Source organism: Primulina eburnea, chromosome 14, assembly GCF_022965805.1.
Source record: "Primulina eburnea isolate SZY01 chromosome 14, ASM2296580v1, whole genome shotgun sequence".
Classification (NCBI taxonomy): domain Eukaryota; kingdom Viridiplantae; phylum Streptophyta; class Magnoliopsida; order Lamiales; family Gesneriaceae; genus Primulina; species Primulina eburnea.
The window spans coordinates 32,181,853-32,205,867 of NC_133114.1; the positions used below are offsets into that span (position 1 = coordinate 32,181,853).

At 33.7% G+C, this 24,015-nt stretch overlaps 2 protein-coding genes and 1 long non-coding RNA gene across 10 annotated transcripts; all 3 read right to left on the reverse strand.

The window, feature by feature from the left end:
- Positions 1-781: 781 nt before the first annotated feature.
- On the reverse strand, positions 782-2,568 carry LOC140813176 (uncharacterized). Its single transcript, XR_012113845.1, has 2 exons — positions 2,268-2,568; positions 782-1,376 (listed from the first exon to the last, which is right to left on the reverse strand). It is a non-coding gene; the product is annotated as an uncharacterized lncRNA (long non-coding RNA).
- A 2,231-nt stretch (positions 2,569-4,799) lies between these two features.
- On the reverse strand, positions 4,800-15,833 carry LOC140813168 (uncharacterized). 8 transcript variants are annotated; one of them, XM_073171626.1, is made up of 9 exons: positions 15,553-15,833; positions 14,350-14,460; positions 13,827-13,982; positions 12,270-12,419; positions 11,762-11,848; positions 7,233-7,346; positions 5,707-5,795; positions 5,293-5,402; positions 4,800-5,029 (listed from the first exon to the last, which is right to left on the reverse strand). In XM_073171626.1, the coding sequence occupies exons 1-9, from the start codon at positions 15,791-15,793 to the stop codon at positions 4,858-4,860; spliced, it is 1,230 nt and encodes a 409-aa protein (XP_073027727.1). In that variant the 5' UTR covers positions 15,794-15,833; the 3' UTR covers positions 4,800-4,857. The 8 variants fall into 8 exon arrangements, with proteins under 8 accessions (XP_073027727.1, XP_073027726.1, XP_073027731.1 ...); XM_073171625.1 differs by having other exon boundaries at positions 13,827-13,991; XM_073171627.1 differs by having other exon boundaries at positions 4,823-5,029; positions 5,688-5,795; positions 13,827-13,991.
- Positions 15,834-16,457: 624 nt separating this feature from the next.
- On the reverse strand, positions 16,458-23,376 carry LOC140813163 (DNA-directed RNA polymerase II subunit RPB2). Its single transcript, XM_073171618.1, has 19 exons — positions 22,927-23,376; positions 21,941-22,162; positions 21,554-21,844; positions 21,233-21,430; positions 20,852-20,916; positions 20,684-20,770; positions 20,489-20,609; positions 20,352-20,396; positions 20,127-20,264; positions 19,941-20,013; positions 19,631-19,707; positions 19,420-19,527; positions 19,193-19,309; positions 18,872-19,027; positions 18,653-18,757; positions 18,440-18,565; positions 18,286-18,363; positions 17,000-18,202; positions 16,458-16,854 (listed from the first exon to the last, which is right to left on the reverse strand). Exons 1-19 carry the CDS (start codon positions 23,179-23,181, stop codon positions 16,735-16,737), a joined length of 3,585 nt encoding a protein of 1,194 aa, XP_073027719.1. The 5' UTR covers positions 23,182-23,376; the 3' UTR covers positions 16,458-16,734.
- Between the last annotated feature and the right edge of the window lie 639 nt (positions 23,377-24,015).

The window sequence follows — 24,015 nt, forward strand, 5'->3', positions numbered from 1 at the left end:
GATCCACATCGGCGACGGTTGTACTAAAACCGTCGCAAATAATAACGACGGTTTCTGAAAAACCGTCGCTAAAAAAAAAGTAGAAGTACAGCCCTAGAATAAATCCGTCTCTGTCTACCATAGGACCTAGGGTTAAGTACTGAAAAATAATAATAAAATTAAAAAACGAAGACTATACATTGCATATTTGCATCAACCCTCTTTTTTGGAACTAAGCATAGGACACCTTTTGAATATACAGTACATCCACTTTCGTTCGACAGTGTGTATAAATTGTGAACTGAAATAATCTAAGATAGGTTTTTTTTTTTTTAATAATATACGATAGGGACGTTAAGTACTGAAGAAGCATGATAAATTCAAAATACTTTGTCTAGCCACATGTTTGTTAAAGGGAAATGAAATTAAGAATTTATTCAATTTTTATATTATGCAATATATTAAAGCACGAATAAAAAAATATTTGTAAAAAAATTAATTTAATATTTTCATATGCTGTTGTTGAATTGTAGACATCAGTATCATGTTTGTGTCACATAAGCAACACGTCAAAAAAGGACTAAAATGTAAATATAGCAAATTAAGGCTGAAATTTAACGACATAAAGAACCAAAATGACGAAAAAAAATTAATATATTGAAAAAAAATGTAATATATATGATTTTCCGTCCTTATTTGTATTTGTATTCAAAACTTCTGATTTTACTATTGCATGTAAATGATCATGCATATGTAGTTACTTGTGAAAAGCCTCTAGGAGAACAAAGGAATTTGGGGTGAATTTGAAGACAAATTCGTTGAAAGTAAACCAAGGAGACGAAAGAACAACAAAATATATTGTTCTGAGTTTGGAGCCATGCCTTGTTAAATAGTAGATATTTGGTAAATAGAACTCCTTTATACTGATCTATCTATATATGTATATATGAAGAACACAAAAATACGAGACAGACGGCATACAATTGTACATATCCAATTTACGAGCAATGATCACAACTTTGTCGCAATAATTTTATCGAATAACTTTGATACATGAAATTAAAAGGTTTATTTAGTAATATTTAGTTGCATGCCGTGTAACGGGGAAGACATTGGAGCAGCTTGGTTTCCAGATTCTTGAAATGTGCGATTTGTAACTGAAGTTGGTGTTTCTCCATTCTTAGGGTCTTGTTCTCCTCCATGAGCACCACCATTGTTGGAGCACTATTTGTAGTTTTGTATTTCCTGTTGTCTGAACAATTATTAGGTTTCAGAAATGGTGGGAAGGCACTCGCCTCGCACTTCTTGCGTCCAATCTCCACCAGCAGATGCCTGTAACCTCTCTGGAATTTTTCATGCTGAAATTCCCACCGTTTCGAGGTTGTTTTCTTGAAACCCTACACATTATTTGCAAATCTTTATTAGGGTTGTCCGTGACCTGTGCAAATCTTTTGCAATACTTGAAATAGATGTTTATCTCGTGCTCTTTGAGCTGGTTGAAAGATCGCTCGGGCCGGGCACGTTAACCTCATGTTTAGTGCATGAAATATTTACCCAAAATATGCAAAGGATCGATGTAGCACATTAAATATTTTAAAATAAAATTGTTAATATGTGATAATCTAAAATACAGTTAATCAAAACGAATAAGGCATATGGCATTTTTTTATCTTGTGTCTATATATTTTTATATATTTATTTATTTTGGTCATCGATATTATCGAGTTTCAGTCTTATTACTATATCTTTTGATTTTTGTCAAATTTTTAGTCATATTTAATTGAAAGTACTGACACGACACTACATCTAACAGTCACATTAGAAAAATGACTAAAATTGTCAAAAAAAATAATGGACTAAGACTGACCAAATCGCAAAGAGTCAAATATACATTATCAAAAATACAGGTTTTCCAAAAACATTTTATAGATCAATTGATCTACATCAACAAATAAGGAGTGATAAATAAATGTTTTTAATCACATTTTGCTGTGAATGTTCATACTTTACACGCCACTATAGTATATATAAAGGACACATATAGTACTGAATATTTAAGTCAAAACTCTATATTTTCTTAATTACATTCCAAGGCAGTAGCGCTACTAGTTTGACTCTCAAGAAACATATTTAATGTCAGATTTCTAGTCCAAGATTATGCGGATCTATACCGTCGAATATTGTCAATGCTTCCGGCAGGCAGGAAATATAATACACTACGACGAGTACTGAAACCTTAACTACAAAGAACATATGATGGTTATCAGTTGAAAAGAGAGATGACTTACGTATGTATTGAGTTGGCGAATAAAGCTGGAGAAATTGTTGTGCTTGAAATATCTAGGCAACACCACTTCAGAAAACTCAGCCGGAGACCACACAACAAATCCATCCCCCTCAGAATTCCAAGAAACTATCCTATCTCCGCCGCCACCATGTCCTTCTTCTTCCGTCTCCAACAGATCATAAGTCTTGGAAAGAAACGGAGCGGGGCACTTGATTTTACGGGTCAATCCAGCCCGTGGAGGTGCATGTGGAGCAACCATTTCTCTAGCGAGGGGCTCCCCAAAGACTGTCCAGAGCCTATTCTTTCTTCTTATAGCACTTATATAACTCGGAATCTTCTAGGAAATATCTTATATTTTGTTATTTTTAGTTGCTTAATCTATATACCATATATATAATATATGAATTCTTAAAATATTAATTGACTAAAATGGACCACGTGTCCCAACAATATAATATATTACATCCCTTCGGGTGTTCGAGTTGGTGTGTACACTTTACCAATGATCATTACTTCAATTCCACATACTAACACTTTATTGTACGAGAATTTCGCACATGATGTGCCTACTGCGGTTTAACTGGTTATCATGGTTTGTAGGCTATTGTATTACCTCGAGTTTTAACCCAATATACATCGAAAGTTAGCAGCTACGGATTACGTTGTCTAAAAAAATCTAAGATAGTGCATATTTAATTCCTGAATATAATGATAAATTTATATGATTTTCGGTCACATGCATAGCTTGTCTTGACTTGGCCAAAAATTGAGAATTTTTGTCCAACCTCACAATATATTTTTAATTGTTTCCAATTTGAATTAATGGGAGCAGTGTCACTGTTCGAATAAGAATTGAAATTTCATGATTTATTCAAAGTTATCATTTTCTTAAAGGTGGAAATAGTTAATTGGTCCCCCTAGAATTTGGAACATCACATGTCGTTCTTAGACCCCTAATTGTGGAATAAGGCCGTATAAGCTTTACGTCAATCAATTATGAAAACTTTAATCTTCCTATTTTTTAATAATTACTAAAAATAATAATTTCAGATAACATCTAATTGACAGTAGCATAAGTATTATGTCCAAACAGGTCGATAATTGAAATCGTGGCAATAATTTATATAGTTAAATATGAAATTGCGCGAGTACTTTCAAATTAGTTATTTTAATTATTTAATTACATAGTTCTTTGATAATTTATACAAGATAATTTAAAGTTTTAATACTTATAGATTGTTTAATACTTTTTTTTTTCAATGTTCTCTATATTAAATAAATTAACTTAATTATTCATATTACCCTATAATAGCACTTATCAACTTGGCTTATCTTGGGATGGATATACATAAAATAAATATGAAAGGAAGAAAATCCGAGAAGTCTTACTCGATCAGTGGGAACTTGGGAGAGCCTAAGAATGACGTCACTTTAACCAAGAAAATTATTGAGCGAATAATTTTTTATATTATGAATCAACGATGATGTAAAAATTTTAATATCTAGATGAAGATTAAAAAAAATGTTTAGATTATTTTGAAAAGTGGATGAAATATAGTTGTTATAAATGAACTACAGATTTATTAAAATATATTTTATGATGTTTTTACTAGAAAAAAATATTTAGAAGGTTATTGTTAGTATTTAAAAAATTATACCATGACATCAAAGTTTAGATCTTAATGATTAAATAGTTAGATATATATTATATATTATTAAACTTATGAACTTAAAGTAATTAACGTATTTGTTGATAAAAATATTCAATTTTTATTTAATAAAGAAACATAAAAACCTATTTTAAATTTGTATCTCACCTATAACAACATATTTTAATATAATATTTACCAATATTTTTGAATTTTTAAATAATCATTAAAAAATAATTATAAAAAACAATTTTTAAACTTTCTAGTTTAATCTCTAAACTTTTCACCAAAAAATTATTTAACACCAAAAAGTTTTAGCATATAAATATAAACTACATTTCCAATAGCCATAAAAAAATTATGAGTAGGTCTCTTGTGAGACGATATCACGAATCTTTATCTGTGAGATGGATCAACCCTACCGATATTCACAATAAAAAGTAATACTCTTAGCTTAAAAAATTATATTTTTCATGGATGACTCAAATAAGATATTCGTCAGTTTTGCCAAAAATTATACATTAAAATGACGTCACATGCGCTCTTCCAAGTTTAGCCGGTGTTCCACTTTTGATCAAAACAACTCAAAAGTATAAAAAATACATTATAAAGGAAATGAGTTGGAAAGCAAACTTGAATTGACTCGAACGATTGGGCCCCTCTCTCTTGAAAGATGTCAGGCTTTCTCAGTAAATTTTATTACCGTAGTTGCCAATTTAGACTGTAAAATCTATTAATTAATATCCTTTTTGCGTTAATACTAATATTTTTAATTAGTGAGATGTATTTTATTTGATAGATACATTGTGACCAAAAAATGTTACATGAAATTTCTTCTCGCAAACAAAGGATATCATTATCGTCCAACCATAGCATATATATAAACCAAGTAAATAAGGTGAGTGAACCATAGTTTAAATTTAATTCAAATTTCACTATTCTTTAACTTAAGCTAATAGAAATCATGATCTCCCAATATGAAGGGGCTGAAACCACGGAAAACAAAATCTTGATATACAAATTTAAAATTAGCAGCCTAACGTGCTCGGCCTTGATTCGGACGTCGACGTCTCTGGGCCATTTGAACTGAAAGAGGAGGTCGCCTGTTGTTTGCCTACACGTTAAGATAAGAAAAGACCGGCGATGAACATATTTTCCAACAAGGGTGTCAATTTCGCTTTTAAAATATAGATGGACTTGAAGTATAGCTCTGAAAATTCGACTGATAAGATTCTCTTGAGGAATTATAAAAGCAGAGTACTGATTTCAATATTTCAGGCAATTACACTCCCTAATTCCTAAATTAGGGGAGATTCTTCGAAGGTAACGAGTTGGAGTATCATAATATATGTAGCCTAAAAGTTAAGATTGACGTACACCAATTTCGGTGACAAAGCTGCAAGAAGTACATTGAACTGCTGGAGCCCCGAACGGGTACATAAGCAGTACTGCGCAATTTCCACACTTAACTTGTCCAACTTCATTGGCTGCGAGGTCACATTAAGTTAGAATGGCAATCAGCAGCTATTCCAAAGCATCAACAAAAATTACTCCAAGAAACATGAAAACAGACGAGAGTGTATCACTGCATCGAGAAGCTATTGATAAACGAAAGAACTTCTAATTGAATTGCTACTTTGATGGAATGGAGGACCAAATGTTAAGATGTCAATTTTACTATAGAACTCAGAATTCAATTTTGTCAGAGACAAATGTTAACAAAGGAATCCACAAATTTCATTAGAAATCATTTAATAAAAGGTGAGGAAGACCTTCTAGGACAAAATTGACTTCAAGGCAGCCTGGACATTGAACCCATTTTTCTCCTCGCGGATACAACAGCAATTTCCGGCAAGTACCACATACTAGCTGAGCCTTTTCTGAATCCAATAAAGTATCACATCTTGTAAGCACAAATAATAATGAAAAAAGCGCAAAGCTTCTCTAGTTACACTTGCATCTCTATATGTTTCAAATGCCAAAAAAAAATCCTGGAAGAAAATTTCAGTATATTATTTAGAATAGATTTGGACATGCAATGCGCATAAATTTACAGAAGGCATAGTTGGTAATTATCACTTTACTCCAAATCATCTAAGCATAACCAAGAAAAACTTCTGCTTTTTATCTAGTTCTGTAAGCGTATAAGCAAACCATGAACTGATTGAATTAAACAACACAAAAACTCAGCATATTGCAAAACCTGGTCCACTTCCACAAAAATTTAAAGTCGTATACCCAAAAAATGGAACTGTATTGTCAAATCAATTTCTCACAGTTAAAACACATCTTCCGAGTTCCACAATGTTCTACCATCAAGTTTAGTCTGTCCTTGCAAGAGAGTGTGCTAGTATTGTTCGATATGAAACTGAGGATTAGTTCAAGCATCCCCACCTCAAGATACAAGAGGTGCAATATTCATACAGCTGGCATTCATTGGACACTAGGGTAACGTTTGGTTGGGGTGAGTGGGTAGGATAGATAATTTTATCCTACTCTATCCGGCGTTTGGTTGGGGTGATTATTTAACCAAGTCAATCCCTCCTATGAATGATTAGGTTATATTAGGTAGGTTAAAATAATACCTCCTCACCCACCCCCTAGGATTATTTATCCCACTCTTAATACCTCCTATTTTTCCAATTTTACCCTTCTCCTAAATTCAAACTCACCACCACTTCCCGCCTAAAATCAAACTTACCACCACTTCCCGCCACCGACTGCCGCCTCCAGAACTGCCGCCGGCCGACCACCGTTCGACCGCCGACGGACCGCCAACCGCGGCCGAGCACCGGCCGACAGGCGATGGACCGCCGGCCGACAGCTGTTTAGCGACGGTTTGTAAAAAACAGTCGCAAATAGCGACGGTTTGTTTTCAAACGGTCGCTAAATGTCAAATTTTTTAGTAACTAAAATAAATCAAAACCAGATCGGCGACGGTTTCTCAAAAACCGTCGCTAATAGCGACGGTTTTTAAAATCCGTCGCTAATTTTCTGGAAACTGCCACCATTCCCGACCGGCCGCCGCCGTCGCGAAGGGGAAAGGCAATTTCGTCTTTTCATCCAAAAATTCAAAATTATCCTACACTTAAAAATCTTACCAAACATAATATTATTTTACACCATATATTACAATCCTACCAAAATCATTTTCTTTATCATTTACGTACTAATCATTAGTTTATCCTATCCTTCCAACCAAACGCAGCCTAGATGAACTATTATTTAAGATAACTAGCCCTCATTAGACAATAGATCGCCACAGTAGAGCAAAAATGACAGCTAAAAAATGAACAATTGAGAATTCATGGACATACCAGAAGAAGATGACCCCACATTTGGTTTCAATGGATGCGAAGCAGAAGGGACATATTGCTTTGGAGAAGCTGCTGGCACAGATGTGAGCCTTTTGTCCATGTTCTTTGTGTCTTCTGTACTCACAGAGTCACAGATTCTAAATATGAATAACAAAAACAATAAACAATTTGAGAGGAAGGAAACAAATATCTAGCACCTTCATTTTATCACGCAGCTATCCTCTGGGAAAATGGCTTGAAAGTTACAAGCACCAATTATGAAATAATTATCAAAATTTTAAATGGATCAAGATCTCTTTAGGCATGAGGGCTGTATATCTATAATCATATATCTATACATATTATAAAAGTGTGAACCAAGGTCAAAGTTTTTCTATTGTGCATTGTCAACTTTATCCTTAGTTTGTAATACATGAGAAATTTAGTGAGGATGTTTTTGTAAAATAAGTTATTATGAGTAGGACAAAATTGCCAAACTATATTTATACTAGATAATGATCAAGTTGTCAAGAAAGCTAAAACTCTAAAATTCTTTGTTTTTTATTATTTTTATAGATAAATTGAACAAACTTTTTCAAAAAAAATATTGACTTGAAAAGATTGAAATAACCAAATATAATGGTTTTATTTGCTTATAGATGAAGTGAAAATAATTTTTTCACAAAAAAGTTAATTTGTAGATTTTTTGTCCAATATAAATACCAAAATTCTTTTGTTTTATTTGGTTGTAAATATAGTGAATTTTTTCAACAAAAAAAAAAAAAATTTGTGTAAGGACATAAAGTTAAATATCCTTTATTTTACATTAACTGAGATTAATTAATTTAAAATGATGAATTTAAATAATGAAGCCAAATAATTAAATCATGTGGGTTGGTGTTATGAAGAAGGTTCAACAGTTAATTACTTTCACAAAAATGATGCGAAGCATGATCGAATATAGAAGAAAGATGACCATATAAATATTTCGTGAGTATTTATTTTATTTATAAAAAAAAATCAAACTAATATTTTTCAAAGCCTAAGTTTATTATTAAAATTTATCAATATTTTTCATCTTTGTAAAGGTCAGAAACTATAACAATTACATATTTGATGATCTTGCAATTGACGAAGATGTATTTTTATAAAAGATGAATATAAGCAAATCAGTTATAGCTTTATGTAATCTGAAATGACATATTTTTGAAGGTAAATTTAATTATATGAATAAATCTTTACAAAAATTATTCATTAGCATTACTCAATATTTCTCCTTATGATGGATAATAAGAAAGGTCAAAATTATTTGGTTTTTATTTGTTTGTAGATGAAGTGAACATATATTTTTCACAATTTATTAAATTGATCGAATACGATTTTTTTTATTTTGTAAATCTATAATCTTTTGAATGAGTTTATATATGCAAGAAGTTTCTCAAGAAAAAAATTAATATATAAAAATTTAATACTTCCAATAATATAGTATGAAATATAAAAAAAATACGTTGATCGTAATTTTGAATTTTTGTATTTAAATAATATATTGCATAAATCTATTATATCACTAAGAGTTGAACATTTTTTGATAAATATAATATAAAATTTATTAAATCATATTTTTCAGTTGTCTAGAAGATGGAATAACCAAAATTCATTGGTTTTATTTGCTTATAGATTAAGTTAAAAAATATTTTCAAAAAAGAAACATAATTTGTAGAGAAATAACAAAATTCTTTGATTTTATTTACTCGTAAATGAAAGGAAAAAAAATTTCCACAAAAAACTAAATTTTTCTGGAGACCTGCAAAGACATCAAATGGAGAAGAATATACATTTCTTCTCAAAATAGAGATTTAAATAATTTATAATTGAAGACATTAAAAATATAAGAAAAATTTCAACAACGAAAACCTTGAATTCAAAAAGATATCAGTAGATTTCGAACGACAAAAAATTAAAAAGAATAAAATACGATCATCAATTGTAACGATATTGAAATATAAGTAATTGAAGACGATAACAACACAAGAATGAATATTGAGGATAATGATATTATTGCTGGGAAAGATTTTCATCATCAAAATTATTATATAAAAAAAGCCGTCCAACAAAAGAATCAAAAAATACATATATGAAAATGCAAATGATTGATGTCGACAGCACAATAAGATTTGCTAATGAATATGATGAGAATATTGTTTTTTTCACGAAGAAGAAAAAAACTGATGAAAAAAAACGTGAAAGCAATAAAAATTGAAAATATAAAAGAAGAAAACATTTGACGCACTAATTTAATTTAAGGTTTAGACTATATTATCTATATTGTATTTTTATTTTTCATAAATCAGTAGCACGTGGTAAAATAGGTGTCAACGCTATGTATTATACTTTTTTCTTCTCTCGAATTTAATTTTAATAACTATTATGATATCAATTCTATATTATATTTTTTCCAATGTCTAATTTATACAAAATTATAAGATTTATTACTAATATGTTTTTCAACAACTATTAATTTATTTAGATTGCGCTTGGATGAATTGATTTCAAATTCATGGATTAGAATTATAATTTTATTGTTAACAATGAAACAATAGATCAAATCTTGAATCTACACATATATTATATTGTAAAAATTATTGTACAAATTTTGTTGTACATGTAACATTACTCATTTTTCTATTGACTAAAATTGCATGAAAATCATTAATATATAATTTTCTGTAAATTAATCTCTTTTGATCTCATTTCTTTAACAACAATAATTGATAATAGAAGTGTATTTTCACGTGCGTCGCACGTGTCTTTTCCTAGTACATATAAAAGTGTGGATAAAGGACAATGTTTTCCAATTGTGCAATGACAAAATTAACTTTCTATACACACTTCAAGAATAAAATGTGACTCCTATATTAATTTTATCAAATAACTCATCTTTATACTACATTTAAATGTTTTATCCTTTAAATTTTCTCTCTACATTTTTTTTCCGATGATTTTATTTTAATTTTGTAATTATATTTATAGTGCAATTTCCAATAAGTAATAAATTATAGTATCACAAAAAGATATATCAAAAATTTATAACTATATGTGCAATAGTAGAATAATTAACATATTTTATAGGTTTTTTAATAAAGAATTGAAAGTAAAAAGTTTAATTTTGATTTTAAGAGAATACGATTTCAAAAAAATATGAAAAATCATCTATAACAAATATATATGTTATAGGCATTATTATTTTATTAAATTGTATAACTAAAAAATTACATGTATTGCTTGTAAAATCAATTATCAATCAAAACTTTGAATATGTAATTCATGAAAAGAGATTTAATGAGCAATAAAAAAACTCTAAGTTATTTTCTACTGTAAAAACAATATATGATATAATTCTTATAATATATATAATTATAATGATCATTGATTAGCATTTGTCAAAGTACCAGAATTTTTACATATGATATTTAATATCTTTGTTTAATTATTTTGAAATCAAACTAATTATTTCAATAGATACAAAAATAACATTTTTTTATGAAAGTTTATTTCTTTTGTTATATTTCAAATTTTAATGGTGCAAATCATACCAATAGTTTAAAATATATATTTAATAATTATTATATGAATTTATTTGATATTTACCATATAATCTTATTTGAATGTACATTTCTTTACATATGTTGATTTATTTATTATTTTAAAACTTATTTAACAAGAAATTAATCGTCATCAATGTTAGTCTACGAAAGATCGATATATAAAATTTATTATCCATCATATAGAATTGTAAAAATAAAAAGTAAAAAAATTCTTTAGGAGGTTAAATAATATTATGAGTTATATTTTACTATAAATATTACTATTTCATTTGTTTTAAAATTGTTTTTATGAGTTAGTCACAGTGATTTTAAATTGATAATTATTTGTCTTTAGTATGCTTCGCTTTTGTAGATTATGATTTATACATTGATAAAATCCATAATTTAGTTTATTTTTAGGTTATTATGCTTTATACGTGGTGTTTGAATATATAAGTTTTTTTAAAAATTTGTTTCAGTTCATTTTGTTCTATATATTATTTCATTACAATTTATAATATAACATAAAATCAACTGCTTGAATTTTAATTTGGGAAACAATATTGAAAGTAAGTTATATAAGTTCTTATAAATCGTCTAATATATAAATTAAGCCCAGATAAATAAAAAAATGATTCAAATTTTTTTTAGAAAATCAATTATTTTAATTTTTATAATATAATTGATATTATGTGCAACGCACATGCATCATGCTAGTATCTAGAAAACCATTATAAAGAAAACTGATTACGTAGAAAACGAGAGTTCATTAAAACAATAATGTCATGGAGTTAATACTGAAGTATCTTGTAACAGTATCAAATTTGTAAAAACGGAATTCATGACAGAATAACAGGATATACAGGAACCACATGCAAAGAAGGAAGAAGAATCAATTGAAGTCTACTGCATTTTTAACACTTTCATTTGTACTAATCGAAAAGTTAAGGAATTCAGAAGACATACCAGTAGGAACGTATTGCTTTGGAGAAGCCGCTGGCACAGATGTGGACCTTTTGTCCGCGTCTTTTGTTTCTTCTTCATTCCAAGCTTCTAAATATGAACAACAAAAACAATAGACTGTTTGAGAGGAAGGAAAATGCCAAGCACCTTCATTTATCACAGCTACCTCTGGGAAAGTAGTTTCAAAGTTACAAGCATCAAGTATGAGATTATAATCAAAATATAAAATGGATCAAGGTTTCTTTAGGCGTGAGAGCTGTATATATCTAGAAAACCATAAAAAAGAAAACTGATTAAGTAGAAAACAAGAGTTCATCTGTTGTGGAATTAATAGTGAAGTATCTAGTTAAGATATCAAATTTACAAAAAGGAATTCATGATAGAACAACAGAATATACAGGAATAAGAAGGAACCACGTGCAAAGAAGGAAGAAGAGTCGATCGAAGTCTACTGTACTTTTAACACATTTATTTGTACTTATCACAAAATTAAGGAATTCAAAAGACATACCAGCAAGAGATGCTGATGGTGGCAGCTGCTGTAATTGAGGTGTTGGTGGCAATGATTGACCGAGTAAGGGCAAGGTTGTCAACTGTGATTCTGATCGAGGAAGTTCATCATTATTTTTCGAAGTTTCTTGTTTGCTCTCCATTTCGTTGTCTACAATACAAGTTAGTAAGTAGGTAGTGACAGCAAGTGCGAAATCTAGACTCCACTAGCAGTTCTAAATTTTCAACCAAAGTGTCAATTCAATGTCCCCCAACTCTGGAGGTCGACTTTTGTACTAAATAAATAAGGAAATATCTTCTATTTAGCCTGTTCAAGACTTTTTAATACTCTGGATACAGACGATTCTAGAATTCACAACCTTCCAGTCTACCAAATGAGAAAGAGCAAGTGAGTTCCAAACCTCATTGAATTTGATTCGACCAAGATGCTCTCTAACCCTAATTAATAATAGTCACAAGCCAATACGTTCTGATTTGGGTTAGATAATAGAAAAGTTGGTCATCAAAACTCTGACGAGAAATGTCACTTCAAAAGGTTGTCTAACTGAGCACTGAAATTTTGAAATAAGTAATCCAGGCTAATTAGTTCTCAATTTCACTCGAATATGACCTAACTTCTCAAGATGTCTAACAAATTTAATCGTTTTGAACAAAGAAAGATTTTACATAAAATCATGGAAAATTTTGGAGTTCTGAAAACAAGAAAGAGAAAACAGGAGCTATTGGAACTCACCTTTAAAGCCTGAAAAACTTGCAAACGCCCGATTGTAGAATTAAGATTTGGTACTGGATTTTACAGTAGCAGAACACAAATGGAAAAAAAGGTTGTTTGGGAGAGGAATAACTAGATTGCTAAAATACAGATGGATTTATTACGCTTGTCATCAGATTCTACAGATTCATTACGGTAAAAAAAAAAAGTAAAAATAAAAAAATGGAAAAAACAAAATTGCTTGCAGCATGGTACCAACTTTAGTTCAAACAAGTGTTAGATCAAATTGATATCCATGTGCACAGGCCACAGTTCATCAACAAATTTTTTTTAACCACTCAGAGGTGCTAGTTTAAATTAGAATTACATGTTCATATTATTACAAGAAGCAATTATGACCACCCATAAATTTCATGTCAAATTTGGTATCTCTAAAATGCCACCATCCCATAGCATCAGGTTATCAAGTATCAACATCACATTTATTTGCCGGGCACGTAAATGTGAGCCAACATTTCAATTTATATGAAATATATGCATGTAAAAACCTTAGGCTTGTTAAAAATTAAGCACGAGGAATAAATGTATTCATTTTTAATAATCTTTTCTAATGCATGTAATATCATCTAGGCCACATAAATCAAATAAGTCGGCATGGGAGTAATTAAAATCACTATCACTAATTAATCAAATGTAAAACATACAAGTGTATAGGCATCATGTATTCCAGCATTCATATGCCTGGAAAATTACAGGCTCAATATATGCCTTCTATGAATAGTAACCGCCTTGATTACACTGAAACACTGTACATGAAAAGGAAACAGGTTATGAGGAAAAACTCACCTGAAGAAACAGATTGTGATGGCTGCGATGGTGGGGTATACGATGGAGGCATTTGATGATGCAACACTTTTTCCCATCCAGGGGGAGGTCCGTCATTATCACCATCACTTTCATTTTCACCTTCATTTAGTTCAGCATTACTCTCCACATTTGCATCTGAAAAAACTAAGCATTTACAGATTAACCATGGAACTAAAGAAATGTAGTGTTCACATAGTTACCACGGCCTTTATAGATTCATAAATTAATAAAATCTCAGCTTTCAGAATATGTTAAGTATAATCAGTTTTAGGTGTGGGGATTATGCTCATGAAACAGGTTTTAAGACAATATATCCCACGACATTAGTGATTCTCATCACGTCGATCATAAATGCATAAAAACCTAAATCCCTAAATCCATCGATGAAGAGAACTAAAGTCAAACAACAACGTTGAGAAGTTGCACGACTTACACACCAAGAGTAGAGAGGGTTAACCATTCAAAATCCTTTTAACAAAAAAGGAAAACGATGGAAAGTGACCTGATGAGTTTGATGGTAGTTTAGGTAATGCATTTTCCATCGGAAAAAACTCCCATCCTGGTGGTGGCCCATCATCGTCATCTTCCGCATCTTGTTGTTTGCTGTCCTCATCTGATAATAGCAATGATTCAACTCAACCATTGCAAGGAAACAAACAGTGGGGGGAAAGCTTTGATTTATATGCTATAAACATCAATGAAAAATAAGACATCTCTGGTCCGTGAAATACAGCTCTGCCAACAAGACACAAGATGTGGGCCATCGAGAGTTAATTTTTTTCCTTTTGATGAAGAAAACCCAACACAGTGTTTGATCGTTCTCTATCCCATGACAAGGTTTCTGAGTTCTTCATTCGGAAATTAAAACAAAGACAGGTGTTGAAATCTTCTGGAGCCTTCATCACTAGTGAAAACTCCATTGAACCTAATTGTAGCACTACTGACACACCGATTAACAAGCAACGAAAGTCCGTGTAAGATGCCATTAAACATTATAGATTCCTTTTTAATTCACAGTGAAGAAAGTACTTGTACCATTTTGGTCAACTGATTTGATGAATAAAACATAAAAGGCCATATACTCGAAAAACTCAGCTAAAGGCTCACTCAAACAAAAACTAACCTACACTCCCCTGTAATACACATTTTACGCACCACAAAATTTATACAACCATGCAATTATCAATCACATATGCATTACCCTGTCGAGTATCAACCGCACTTAAGGGAATGACATATAAATGGATCCATAAGGTTCAGCTGGCATTTTTCTTCATTTTTTAAGAAAGATGTTTGCCATTTTCCGTTTTGAAAAATATTAAATAATCTATGCTAAAATTATGTCATCAACAATACCATGTCAAACCCTTCTCTTGTTTATTTCTTTTTTTTCTTTCTTTTTTCCCTTTCAGTGACTTCTCGCATGTTCCTAAAACTCAAGATGAAGTGAGAGAAGTGACGGACAACCCAACACAGCCCAAAATGTTAAAAAAAGATTCATATCTTGATTTCTAATCGAGAAAGTATCACGAGAAACCCAAATTATTGTGAAGATTGATGCGAAACAGGAAGTTTCCAGATACGCACTCTCTTGCACATATGAAAAGCAGGCACAGCTTATGCAGTCAAATTCTGCGATTGACAATAAACCAAATAAACTGGGATATAAAAAAGCTGGGGAAAAAACGAAATAATTTCATCCAACCAGAAGAATGAAGTGCTGGAGAGGGTTTTGGAGCAGTGTAGTGAAATCCAGGCGGTGGGCCTTCGTCCTCTTCTTCATCAACTTCATCTTTTTTTGCTTGACATAGCTGTGGAGTAACGATGCACTGAAATCCAGGTGGAGGTCCATCATCATCATCATCATCTTCTTCTTCTTCTTCTTCTTTTTCGACCCTCTCTTCTAATTCTGGATTCTCTTCTTGCATGCTAATTTTGCTCTCCATACTTCCCTTGTGTGTGCGTATGTTTTTCTTGGTTAGGTGGGCGGGTTTTTATGCAGAAATACAACGCCAGCCGATCGTCATATGGTAAGTATTCCGGTGTCATGTGTTCTCTTACAGCCATTTGCCCCAAACCACTGCCAAATGGATTTCACAACGCAGGCAAACATGAACCAGCGAGCGGCTACTGCTCCGGTTATACGCAACCCTTGTCCTATAGACATAACGTTAATTTCTCGATCAAGTGCTTCTGCACGAGAGCGTCCTTTTTGCCGAATTAATATTATTTTAAAAAATTAATGATACTTAGTTGCAGATTTTATTTTATAAAACAATGCTATTAGTTTTTACTGAGTTCAATTTCCTTTAATTTCAATTGAAGATTGAAGAAGAGAATTCATTAATCTAATTAAGTCGACTTTCAAATTAAATTGGCTCAAAGTATGCATATATTTGAAAGTTGTTTCATATAATACACTAAAAAAAAATTCTGAAAACGGTGCTTAAAACCGTCGCTAATTAAATTAACGATGAAATTTAAACCGTCACAAACATATTAGAGGCCTCATGCACAGTTCTTAAATCAAAACTTCATTATGATTTCCAAACTGGTATAAAACGGAAAAGGATGCTCAAACAAAAATTGGTTCGGTCCTATAATACCAGATTGAAAAGTTTCTTGGATTCAAATTCTGCTCGGGAATAATTTTAAACAAGTTGTGGATCATGAGTAACCCAGTTTTACACAGCAAAGGGGGTTCAGATCAATAACATGTTCTCTCTCACACAACAAGATATTGCCTTCAAACTCTCAAGGAACGCCAGCATTTGACATAGCTTCTCCTTTTCACCCATCATCCTTTCCTTTCCAAACAGCTTTCAGTTAAGAGTTAAGGTTTTCAATGTCACGATACCAAACGATCAACTGAAACAAGATGATGGCATCAAGCTCCTTTCTTCTTTACATCTTTCGCTTGCTTGATATCCTTTGTCAGCATTCTCGGAGCTATTGCCATGGCCATTAGCTCCTGGAAAAGCAGCTTACAGGCATACGGAATATGAACCTGCAGGGACAGAAAAAATTTGGTTCGAATTTTCATGATTTTTAAGATGGCAACAAATTAGCATATACGTAAGAGTCCAAAGAAAACGTAATCATGAGCATGCAAGCACAGAGAAAAGAACGGAGATTGAACAGGAAATAAATACCTGAACTATATCAGTTTTGTTTTTGCATCCTCTGCACTCAAATGAATTCTTTTTTAGATTTGCAATAGCTATCAATCCACACCGCTCGCAAACATGTATTCTGTAGGCATCACTTTGGTCAAACAACCTTTCCTTCAAAAAGTGAGCAGCGCCATGTGCAATCATGCAATCTCGCTCCATTTCACCAAATCGGAGACCACCATCACGAGATCGTCCTTCAGCAGGCTGCCTTGTCAGAATTTGGACAGGGCCTCTACCACGGGAGTGAATTTTGTCATCAACCATGTGCTTCAGCCTCTGGTAGTAAGTGGGACCTAAAAATATCATAGATGAAAGCCTTCTTCCAGTATGCCCATTGTACATGGTCTCAAAACCACGCATCTGGTAACCACATTTATGAAGAGCTTTGCTTATGTTGTCCACTGTGACATCTGTAAACGGAGTGGCATCACCTTCCTTTCCCATGTGAGCTGCAACTTTGCCCATGATGCATTCAATAAGCTGACCAATCGTCATACGAGAGGGAATAGCGTGTGGATTGACAATAATATCGGGAGTGATGCCTTCTACAGTCCATGGCATGTCTTCCTGTGTGTAAGTCATACCCACTGTTCCCTTTTGGCCATGCCTACTGCTGAACTTGTCTCCAATTTGGGGTATTCGTACAGATCTCACTCTCACTTTGACAAATCTTAGCCCATCTGCATTTGTGGTCAGCAGGACCTGATCCACAATCCCAGTTTCGCTGTGGCGTAAGCTTGTGCTATGATCACGTTTCGTGTAACGAGCAGCTTGTCCTTGAGCATCATCAGAAGATATGGGGGTTGTCTTCCCAATAATAACATCCTCGCCAGAAACTCTAGTTCCTGGAGGAGCAAGTCCATCATCATCCAATTTATCATACGAACCATGACGCATGCCCATGGTGTTGGCTCTATCTGGACGGCCAAAATCCTCTTTGACCAGTGTTCCCATCTTTTTCTCTTCATCTCTATAAGAGCGGAAAAATAGGGATCGAAAAAAGCCCCGGTCGATTGATGACTGATTCATAATGACAGAATCTTCTTGGTTGTATCCAGAATAGCAGGAAATGGCAACAATGGCATTAATGCCAGCAGGTAACTGCCTAAAATGCAAATGCTCCATGGCCCGAGTGGTGACAAGAGGTTTTTGGGGATAGTAAAGCACATAAGCCAAAGTATCCTGAGAAATATCGCAACAAGAGTGAATTCAATAAAAATCAACAGGAGTAACAAAATAAACAAAAATAAAATCAGAACCCATACCATCCGAAATTGGAAGTTGGTGACGTAAATACCCATGGCTTGTTTGCCCATAGCTGACTGGTACGTGTTACGTGGAGACTGAGGAGAAACAAATGTCAGACTTACCAGAAAACAAATTTTGACCAAGAAAGACATATTGGTAATTTCAAGTCACCTGGTTATGATCTGGAAAGGGAATGATTGAAGCGCACACACCCAGTATCAAAGATGGATGAATCTCGCAGTGGGTATAAGTATCAGAATACGCCTCACTTGGATTTAGCCTGGCAGACACAAGATCCTAAAGCGAAGTAATCAGTATGTCGGCATCTCACATGAGTAAAATATGCTGTATGATGAAAATCTATCAGGCCTGTTTATTACTCACATTAATTGTCATGGAAATCATAGTTGTTTCTTCTTCTTCAGTATCAATGTATTCTATGAATCCTTTTGCAACAAGATCATGCCATCCACCCTCATCGGGAGATTCCTGGAAACATGTATATATGAATGAGCAGAACGCGTAAAGAATACAACAGACTTAGGGCAATCATATCAACAGGGACAAAGGGCATGAGAACCAAAAAGGTCAAATGTGACATACTCTTTGTTGCAAGGCTTGTATATCTTTTTTTCTGATAAGCAATCTTTGCTTTTCGACAATAAACAATGGGCGACTGCAGCGACCGTAATCTGTATATATCCGAAGTTCTTTCAAACGAATATCTCGAACCACACCCACCTCAGTATTAACATCAACCTGTCCACAAACATCAGGACCAAACAACATCAACAGGTTCATTGGCATCAATTAGTACAGGAAAATAGAAACCACCCTGGCAGAGGGCTTTCTGCTTGATTTACAAGGACTGCATGCCATAAATTGGGAAAAAACATACAAAGATGGTTGAGATCTGTCACTTACTCGTCTCCTCAAACGTCTTAGAGTTGACACCAACATATCAGGGTTCCGATGAATACCAACCCAACAACCATTCACAAAGATTTTTGTTGACTGAGGAATGACAATCGGAGAGATTTCCTTGAAACAAAGAATAACAAAGAGTAAGTGTACGGAAGTATAAGTACAAACACTAGCCCAGTAAGTACAGCAACAGACTTGTTATTCAGATTGGCCCTAATACTGCTCACCTCAAAGTTCTCAGTACCCCATTCCTCTAAAAATTCTAAAATTGGATACGCCGCCGAACCAACTGTTATATAGACCATCAGTGCAAGGTTCTTCACCAATCCACAAGCCTGAAGTTATAATGAAAAACAGTAGGTTTATCACATTAAGAAAATAAATAAACTAACAATGGACGAAAATGACCAAGTAAATGCTAAACAAAAGAGCACCCACTTGTCCTTCTGGTGTTTCTGCTGGACACATCATTCCCCATTGTGAATTGTGCAACTGCCTCGGCTTAGCCAGTTTCCCTGAAAACCCATAACCGAGAAAGCTAAATTTTAAGCATGATTAAAAGACATTATAATCATCACTAACTATTTTTAGATAAGATCCGCATCATTGGGCGTCAGATTAGTTAATATTCTTTGCATGTGACAACTGAGTCAAATAGAGGTTAGTTAATTGAAACAGACCAGAAATACATACTAATCTGGAGTTGACTGCTATAACATACAAACCAATAAAAATTAAAACACGTTACCTTCACGACCGATGGGAGAGTTGAGCCTTCGCAGATGTGACAAGGTAGAGGCATAAGTCAGACGATTTAACACCTGCAATAGGCAATCCAAACAATTGCTCTCACCAAACAAATAAATACATTTAAATTCATAACTTATTGAAAAAACATTCACTATAAAATAGAAAAAAAAAATGACAAGTCAACCTGGGAAACTCCAGCTCTTGTACCTGCCGCATTCGCTTGTCCCCAGTTTCCAGTAGCAAGAGAGTATTTAAGGCCACTGGTAATGGTTTTTGCTTTTATTGCAAATTGCAGATTGACATCTTTCCCATTGTCGACACACTGGCCAAGCACAGAAACAAATATATATAATTACAAAATGTGATATTCATCTATGCATATAACAGCAAGGCCTTCATCGATCAAAACCTTCTGAACGTACGACCTAACATCCCTTGTCAACTTCCTGAATAACTGCATCCACAGATAATTGGCAATGTTCAGATGAAGAACATTTCATTTCTTATGGTCAAATAAACCCTATAAAATATCTAGCAGTAACAAACCATTCGAAACAGGCCACCAAGCAAAGGACCAGCAAGATCCAGTCTCTTATTGCCATAGTGGTCTCTATCATCCTCTGCCCTCCGGCCAATTGCACACAGCAGAAGCCGGTGGATGATATACCTAGAGTAAGGGAACAACCTTAAGTATTAACATCAAATAATGTAACATGATGTCCAGACAGGAAAGTAACCTACCCAAAATAATAAGCTTTCTTCGTCTCACAATACTCCCCAACACCAACATGAGGAAGCATTTCTTTCTGAAGAATCTCCTTGGCATACCTGCCCAAGTAGCAAGAGGACTAAGATTTAGAAACAACTGAAAAGTCATCAGACAAGGAATGCGATTTTGAAAACACGTACTTAATTCTTTTCTCCCTGGTGACACCTACAGTGGCTCCTCTTTTCCCAATGTAGTCCAGAGCAACCTGCATCAGTATCGGACCATTAACCAACTAGAAAATGTATGTAACAGTCAAAAGTAAAGTAGCATTGCAGCAAGTTCTCAAAATGTCATTGATTTTTGACAGGCTAGAACACTGTGCTGAAATTTATATGGAACAGGTAAGCAATGACAACTATATTTCTTTAAATGCTACAATATAACGCGATGATGCAAAAAATAGCAGGCTAAATAGTGATGCTTATCTGTCAAGAACAATCAATTATCTTTTTAACAATGACTCAAAAAATTATTTTCTTACACTTTCATTGCCTCATCAAGATTTATTTTCTAATCGGTACCTGTTGATTTTGGATCACAAATGCTTCTTCCAAGGAGGGTCGCAGCAATTCCATCATTTGAGTGTCCGAGAAATTATAGCAGATGTGCTCTAATATATCTTTGTCAGCAACAAACCCTAGTGCTCGGAACACAATAATGATAGGAATCTCTGTGCGAATGTATGGGAGGGTGGCACGTATGTACTGACCAGATGAACCCTGCAATCGCAACACACACACACACATATTCATAAAACCAAGGCATTTGAAAAGGTACGGAAAGAGATCATGCATCCACAAGGGAAAAGAGAAAATTGCCATCTGCCTAGGCATGTCCATTACCCCTTTGGCACTAGTACGAGAAAGCATCCGGACAAACATTGTACTAGGTGGCCTGTTTTGGGTCTCGGCCATGGATCGGACTTCTGCGACATACGCATACTTGTTTGGTTGCCTCTTTTTAAATACATAGACATGATTGGTGCTCATCTTCTCCTGAGCAATTAACACCTTTTCACTTCCATTTATGATGAAATAACCACCCTGGTCATATGGACACTCTCCCAGTTCTGTCAAATCTTTTTCTGAATTCTGATATAGAGTACAATAACTCGACCGAAGCATAATAGGAACCTACACAGATAAACAAGAGGAAGTGTCAGTGTCGCCTTTGGAGAAAAGCCTGAAATTTTTCCCTTCTGCGACACGTGTCAAACAGCATCAATTTACCTTCCCAATAAAAACTTTAGTGAAATCCTGAGTCTCGGCAACTTCTTCACCGTCATGACCTTTCTTGATAACTCTCTTGCTAACATCCACGTACAGTGGGGCTGAATAAGTCAAATTCCTTAACCTTGCAGCCTTAGGAAACAAAGTCGCGGTTTCTCCATCAGACTCTGTCATCATTGGTTTACTCAGGTATATTTGGCCAAAACTAATCTTATAAATAGTCTGCAAAAGTAACAAGCCGAGACAAAAAAATTAGATCCTCTTTAGCAGATTAGTGGTTAACAGACGACTTGAAAATTTTCTTTTTTCAAAACAAACATGCACTAATGTTTCTCAGGCAGCACAAATTCCTCCGTGTCATCCGAAATACTACAATATCAGTCTCAATCACTTAACTTGCAATCTATCTTGTGAAATGGCAGCTAGAAGAAAGTCCGAGCATCGATTTTGTCAGCTAACCCATTAATGACATATTCCACGAAACCAAAAAACAACATTCCAATTGTCTGGTAACGGTCCAACCAAGATTTTTCTATTCATATAAACTCTAATCAAGCAACTCAAATTTCAGTTCTTTAAACGACTACTACTAGCAAAAACACAACTTCACATGTCAAAAACCTATAAATCAAAGCAGGAGACATTATTGTTTTTCTTTTTGTATTGACGCCTTGCAATATTAAGATTGACAGATACTAGCCAATATTACTTTCACAAACACTCTTTAAATTGGCTCTTTCACTCATAACCCTTGGACCTTTACAGTTACAAATACATGTCTCCTCTTTCCAATTGTCTCTATTTACCGTAAGTTCATGAAGAAACACACAAAAGAAAAACTCAACCATCGAAATGTTCGGAGCATCACCGCAATTAACCCATAAAAAACACTTCCAGTGCTCCAAACCCTAAAACTCCATAAATTGCTCCTATTTCTCGAAGAAAGCATATCAACACTCATAAAAAATTCCCATAAGCGAAACGACCTCCGCGAAGTCTGGCTGGTGGCCCGGGTTGTGCTGCGACTCGGGTCGGATCTCGATGTCCGCGGACTCGTCAACGATTTCTTGCATAGTGTTCTGAATAAACTCGTCGAACGAATCGAGTTGCTGACGCACCAAACCCTTCTCCTCAAAATAGGCACTAATGACAGCCCACGCGTCCTCCTGCGTAATGTCCTCATCATCGTCATCCTCCTCTTCGTTGTACGCCGGTTCGTAGCACTCTTCCTCCAAGTCCATGATTTCCTTCGGTTCTTGTTGTTGATTTTCTTGGGATTTCCAGTCAATTCAAGAGAGTTCTACTTATATATATGCGCGGGTTTTGCCACAGCAAGTAACAGCCGAGGAGAGGAGAAGCGTATGCCCGTGAGCCGTGTTCGATAATGGAGAGAAATGAGTATGGGTTCCCTTTTATATTCAATGGGAGTGGGGGTGAGCGAAAATTTAGTGAGGCGGCTGCCCCTGCACCCGTTTTTCTTTCTTTCCTTTTTTCATTATATTTCTTTTTTGGTAAGACTTTTTTTAAATTAATTTTTATTTAAACAGATATGGTCGAACGAATTGTTTCGCTTCCAAATTAAAAGTTGAGAGAAGAGATTGGAGGAAAATTTAATGTTGATGGGTTATATGACCCAATTTAATAAATTAGTCCAACTAAAGAAAATTAAAAGTGGGCCTTGCATTACTTATTTATTCATGGGCTCCCTGAACAAAGCTTTTATATTTTAGATAAGCCCACATGCGGTCAAGACCACCAAGTCTCCCAAAAATTTATTGACCTTTAATCCCAATTTCAAAATTAAAAATCAAGAGTAAATCTTATCATGTAACGTAAACTCACTCGTTGCATGAGTCATGACTGATTTTTTTTGACAAATTTGTGTAAGACGTTCTCACGATCGTACTTTTGACACAGATCTTTTATTTGAATCATCCAAAAAAAATATTAATTTTTATGCTAGAAATATTATTTTTTATTATGAATATCATTAATTTAACTGTCTCAAAAGATTCTCACGACCTACTCTTTTTTTTCTCTGTTTTTTTTTAAAAGAGCATATCCGTTTATCCCCG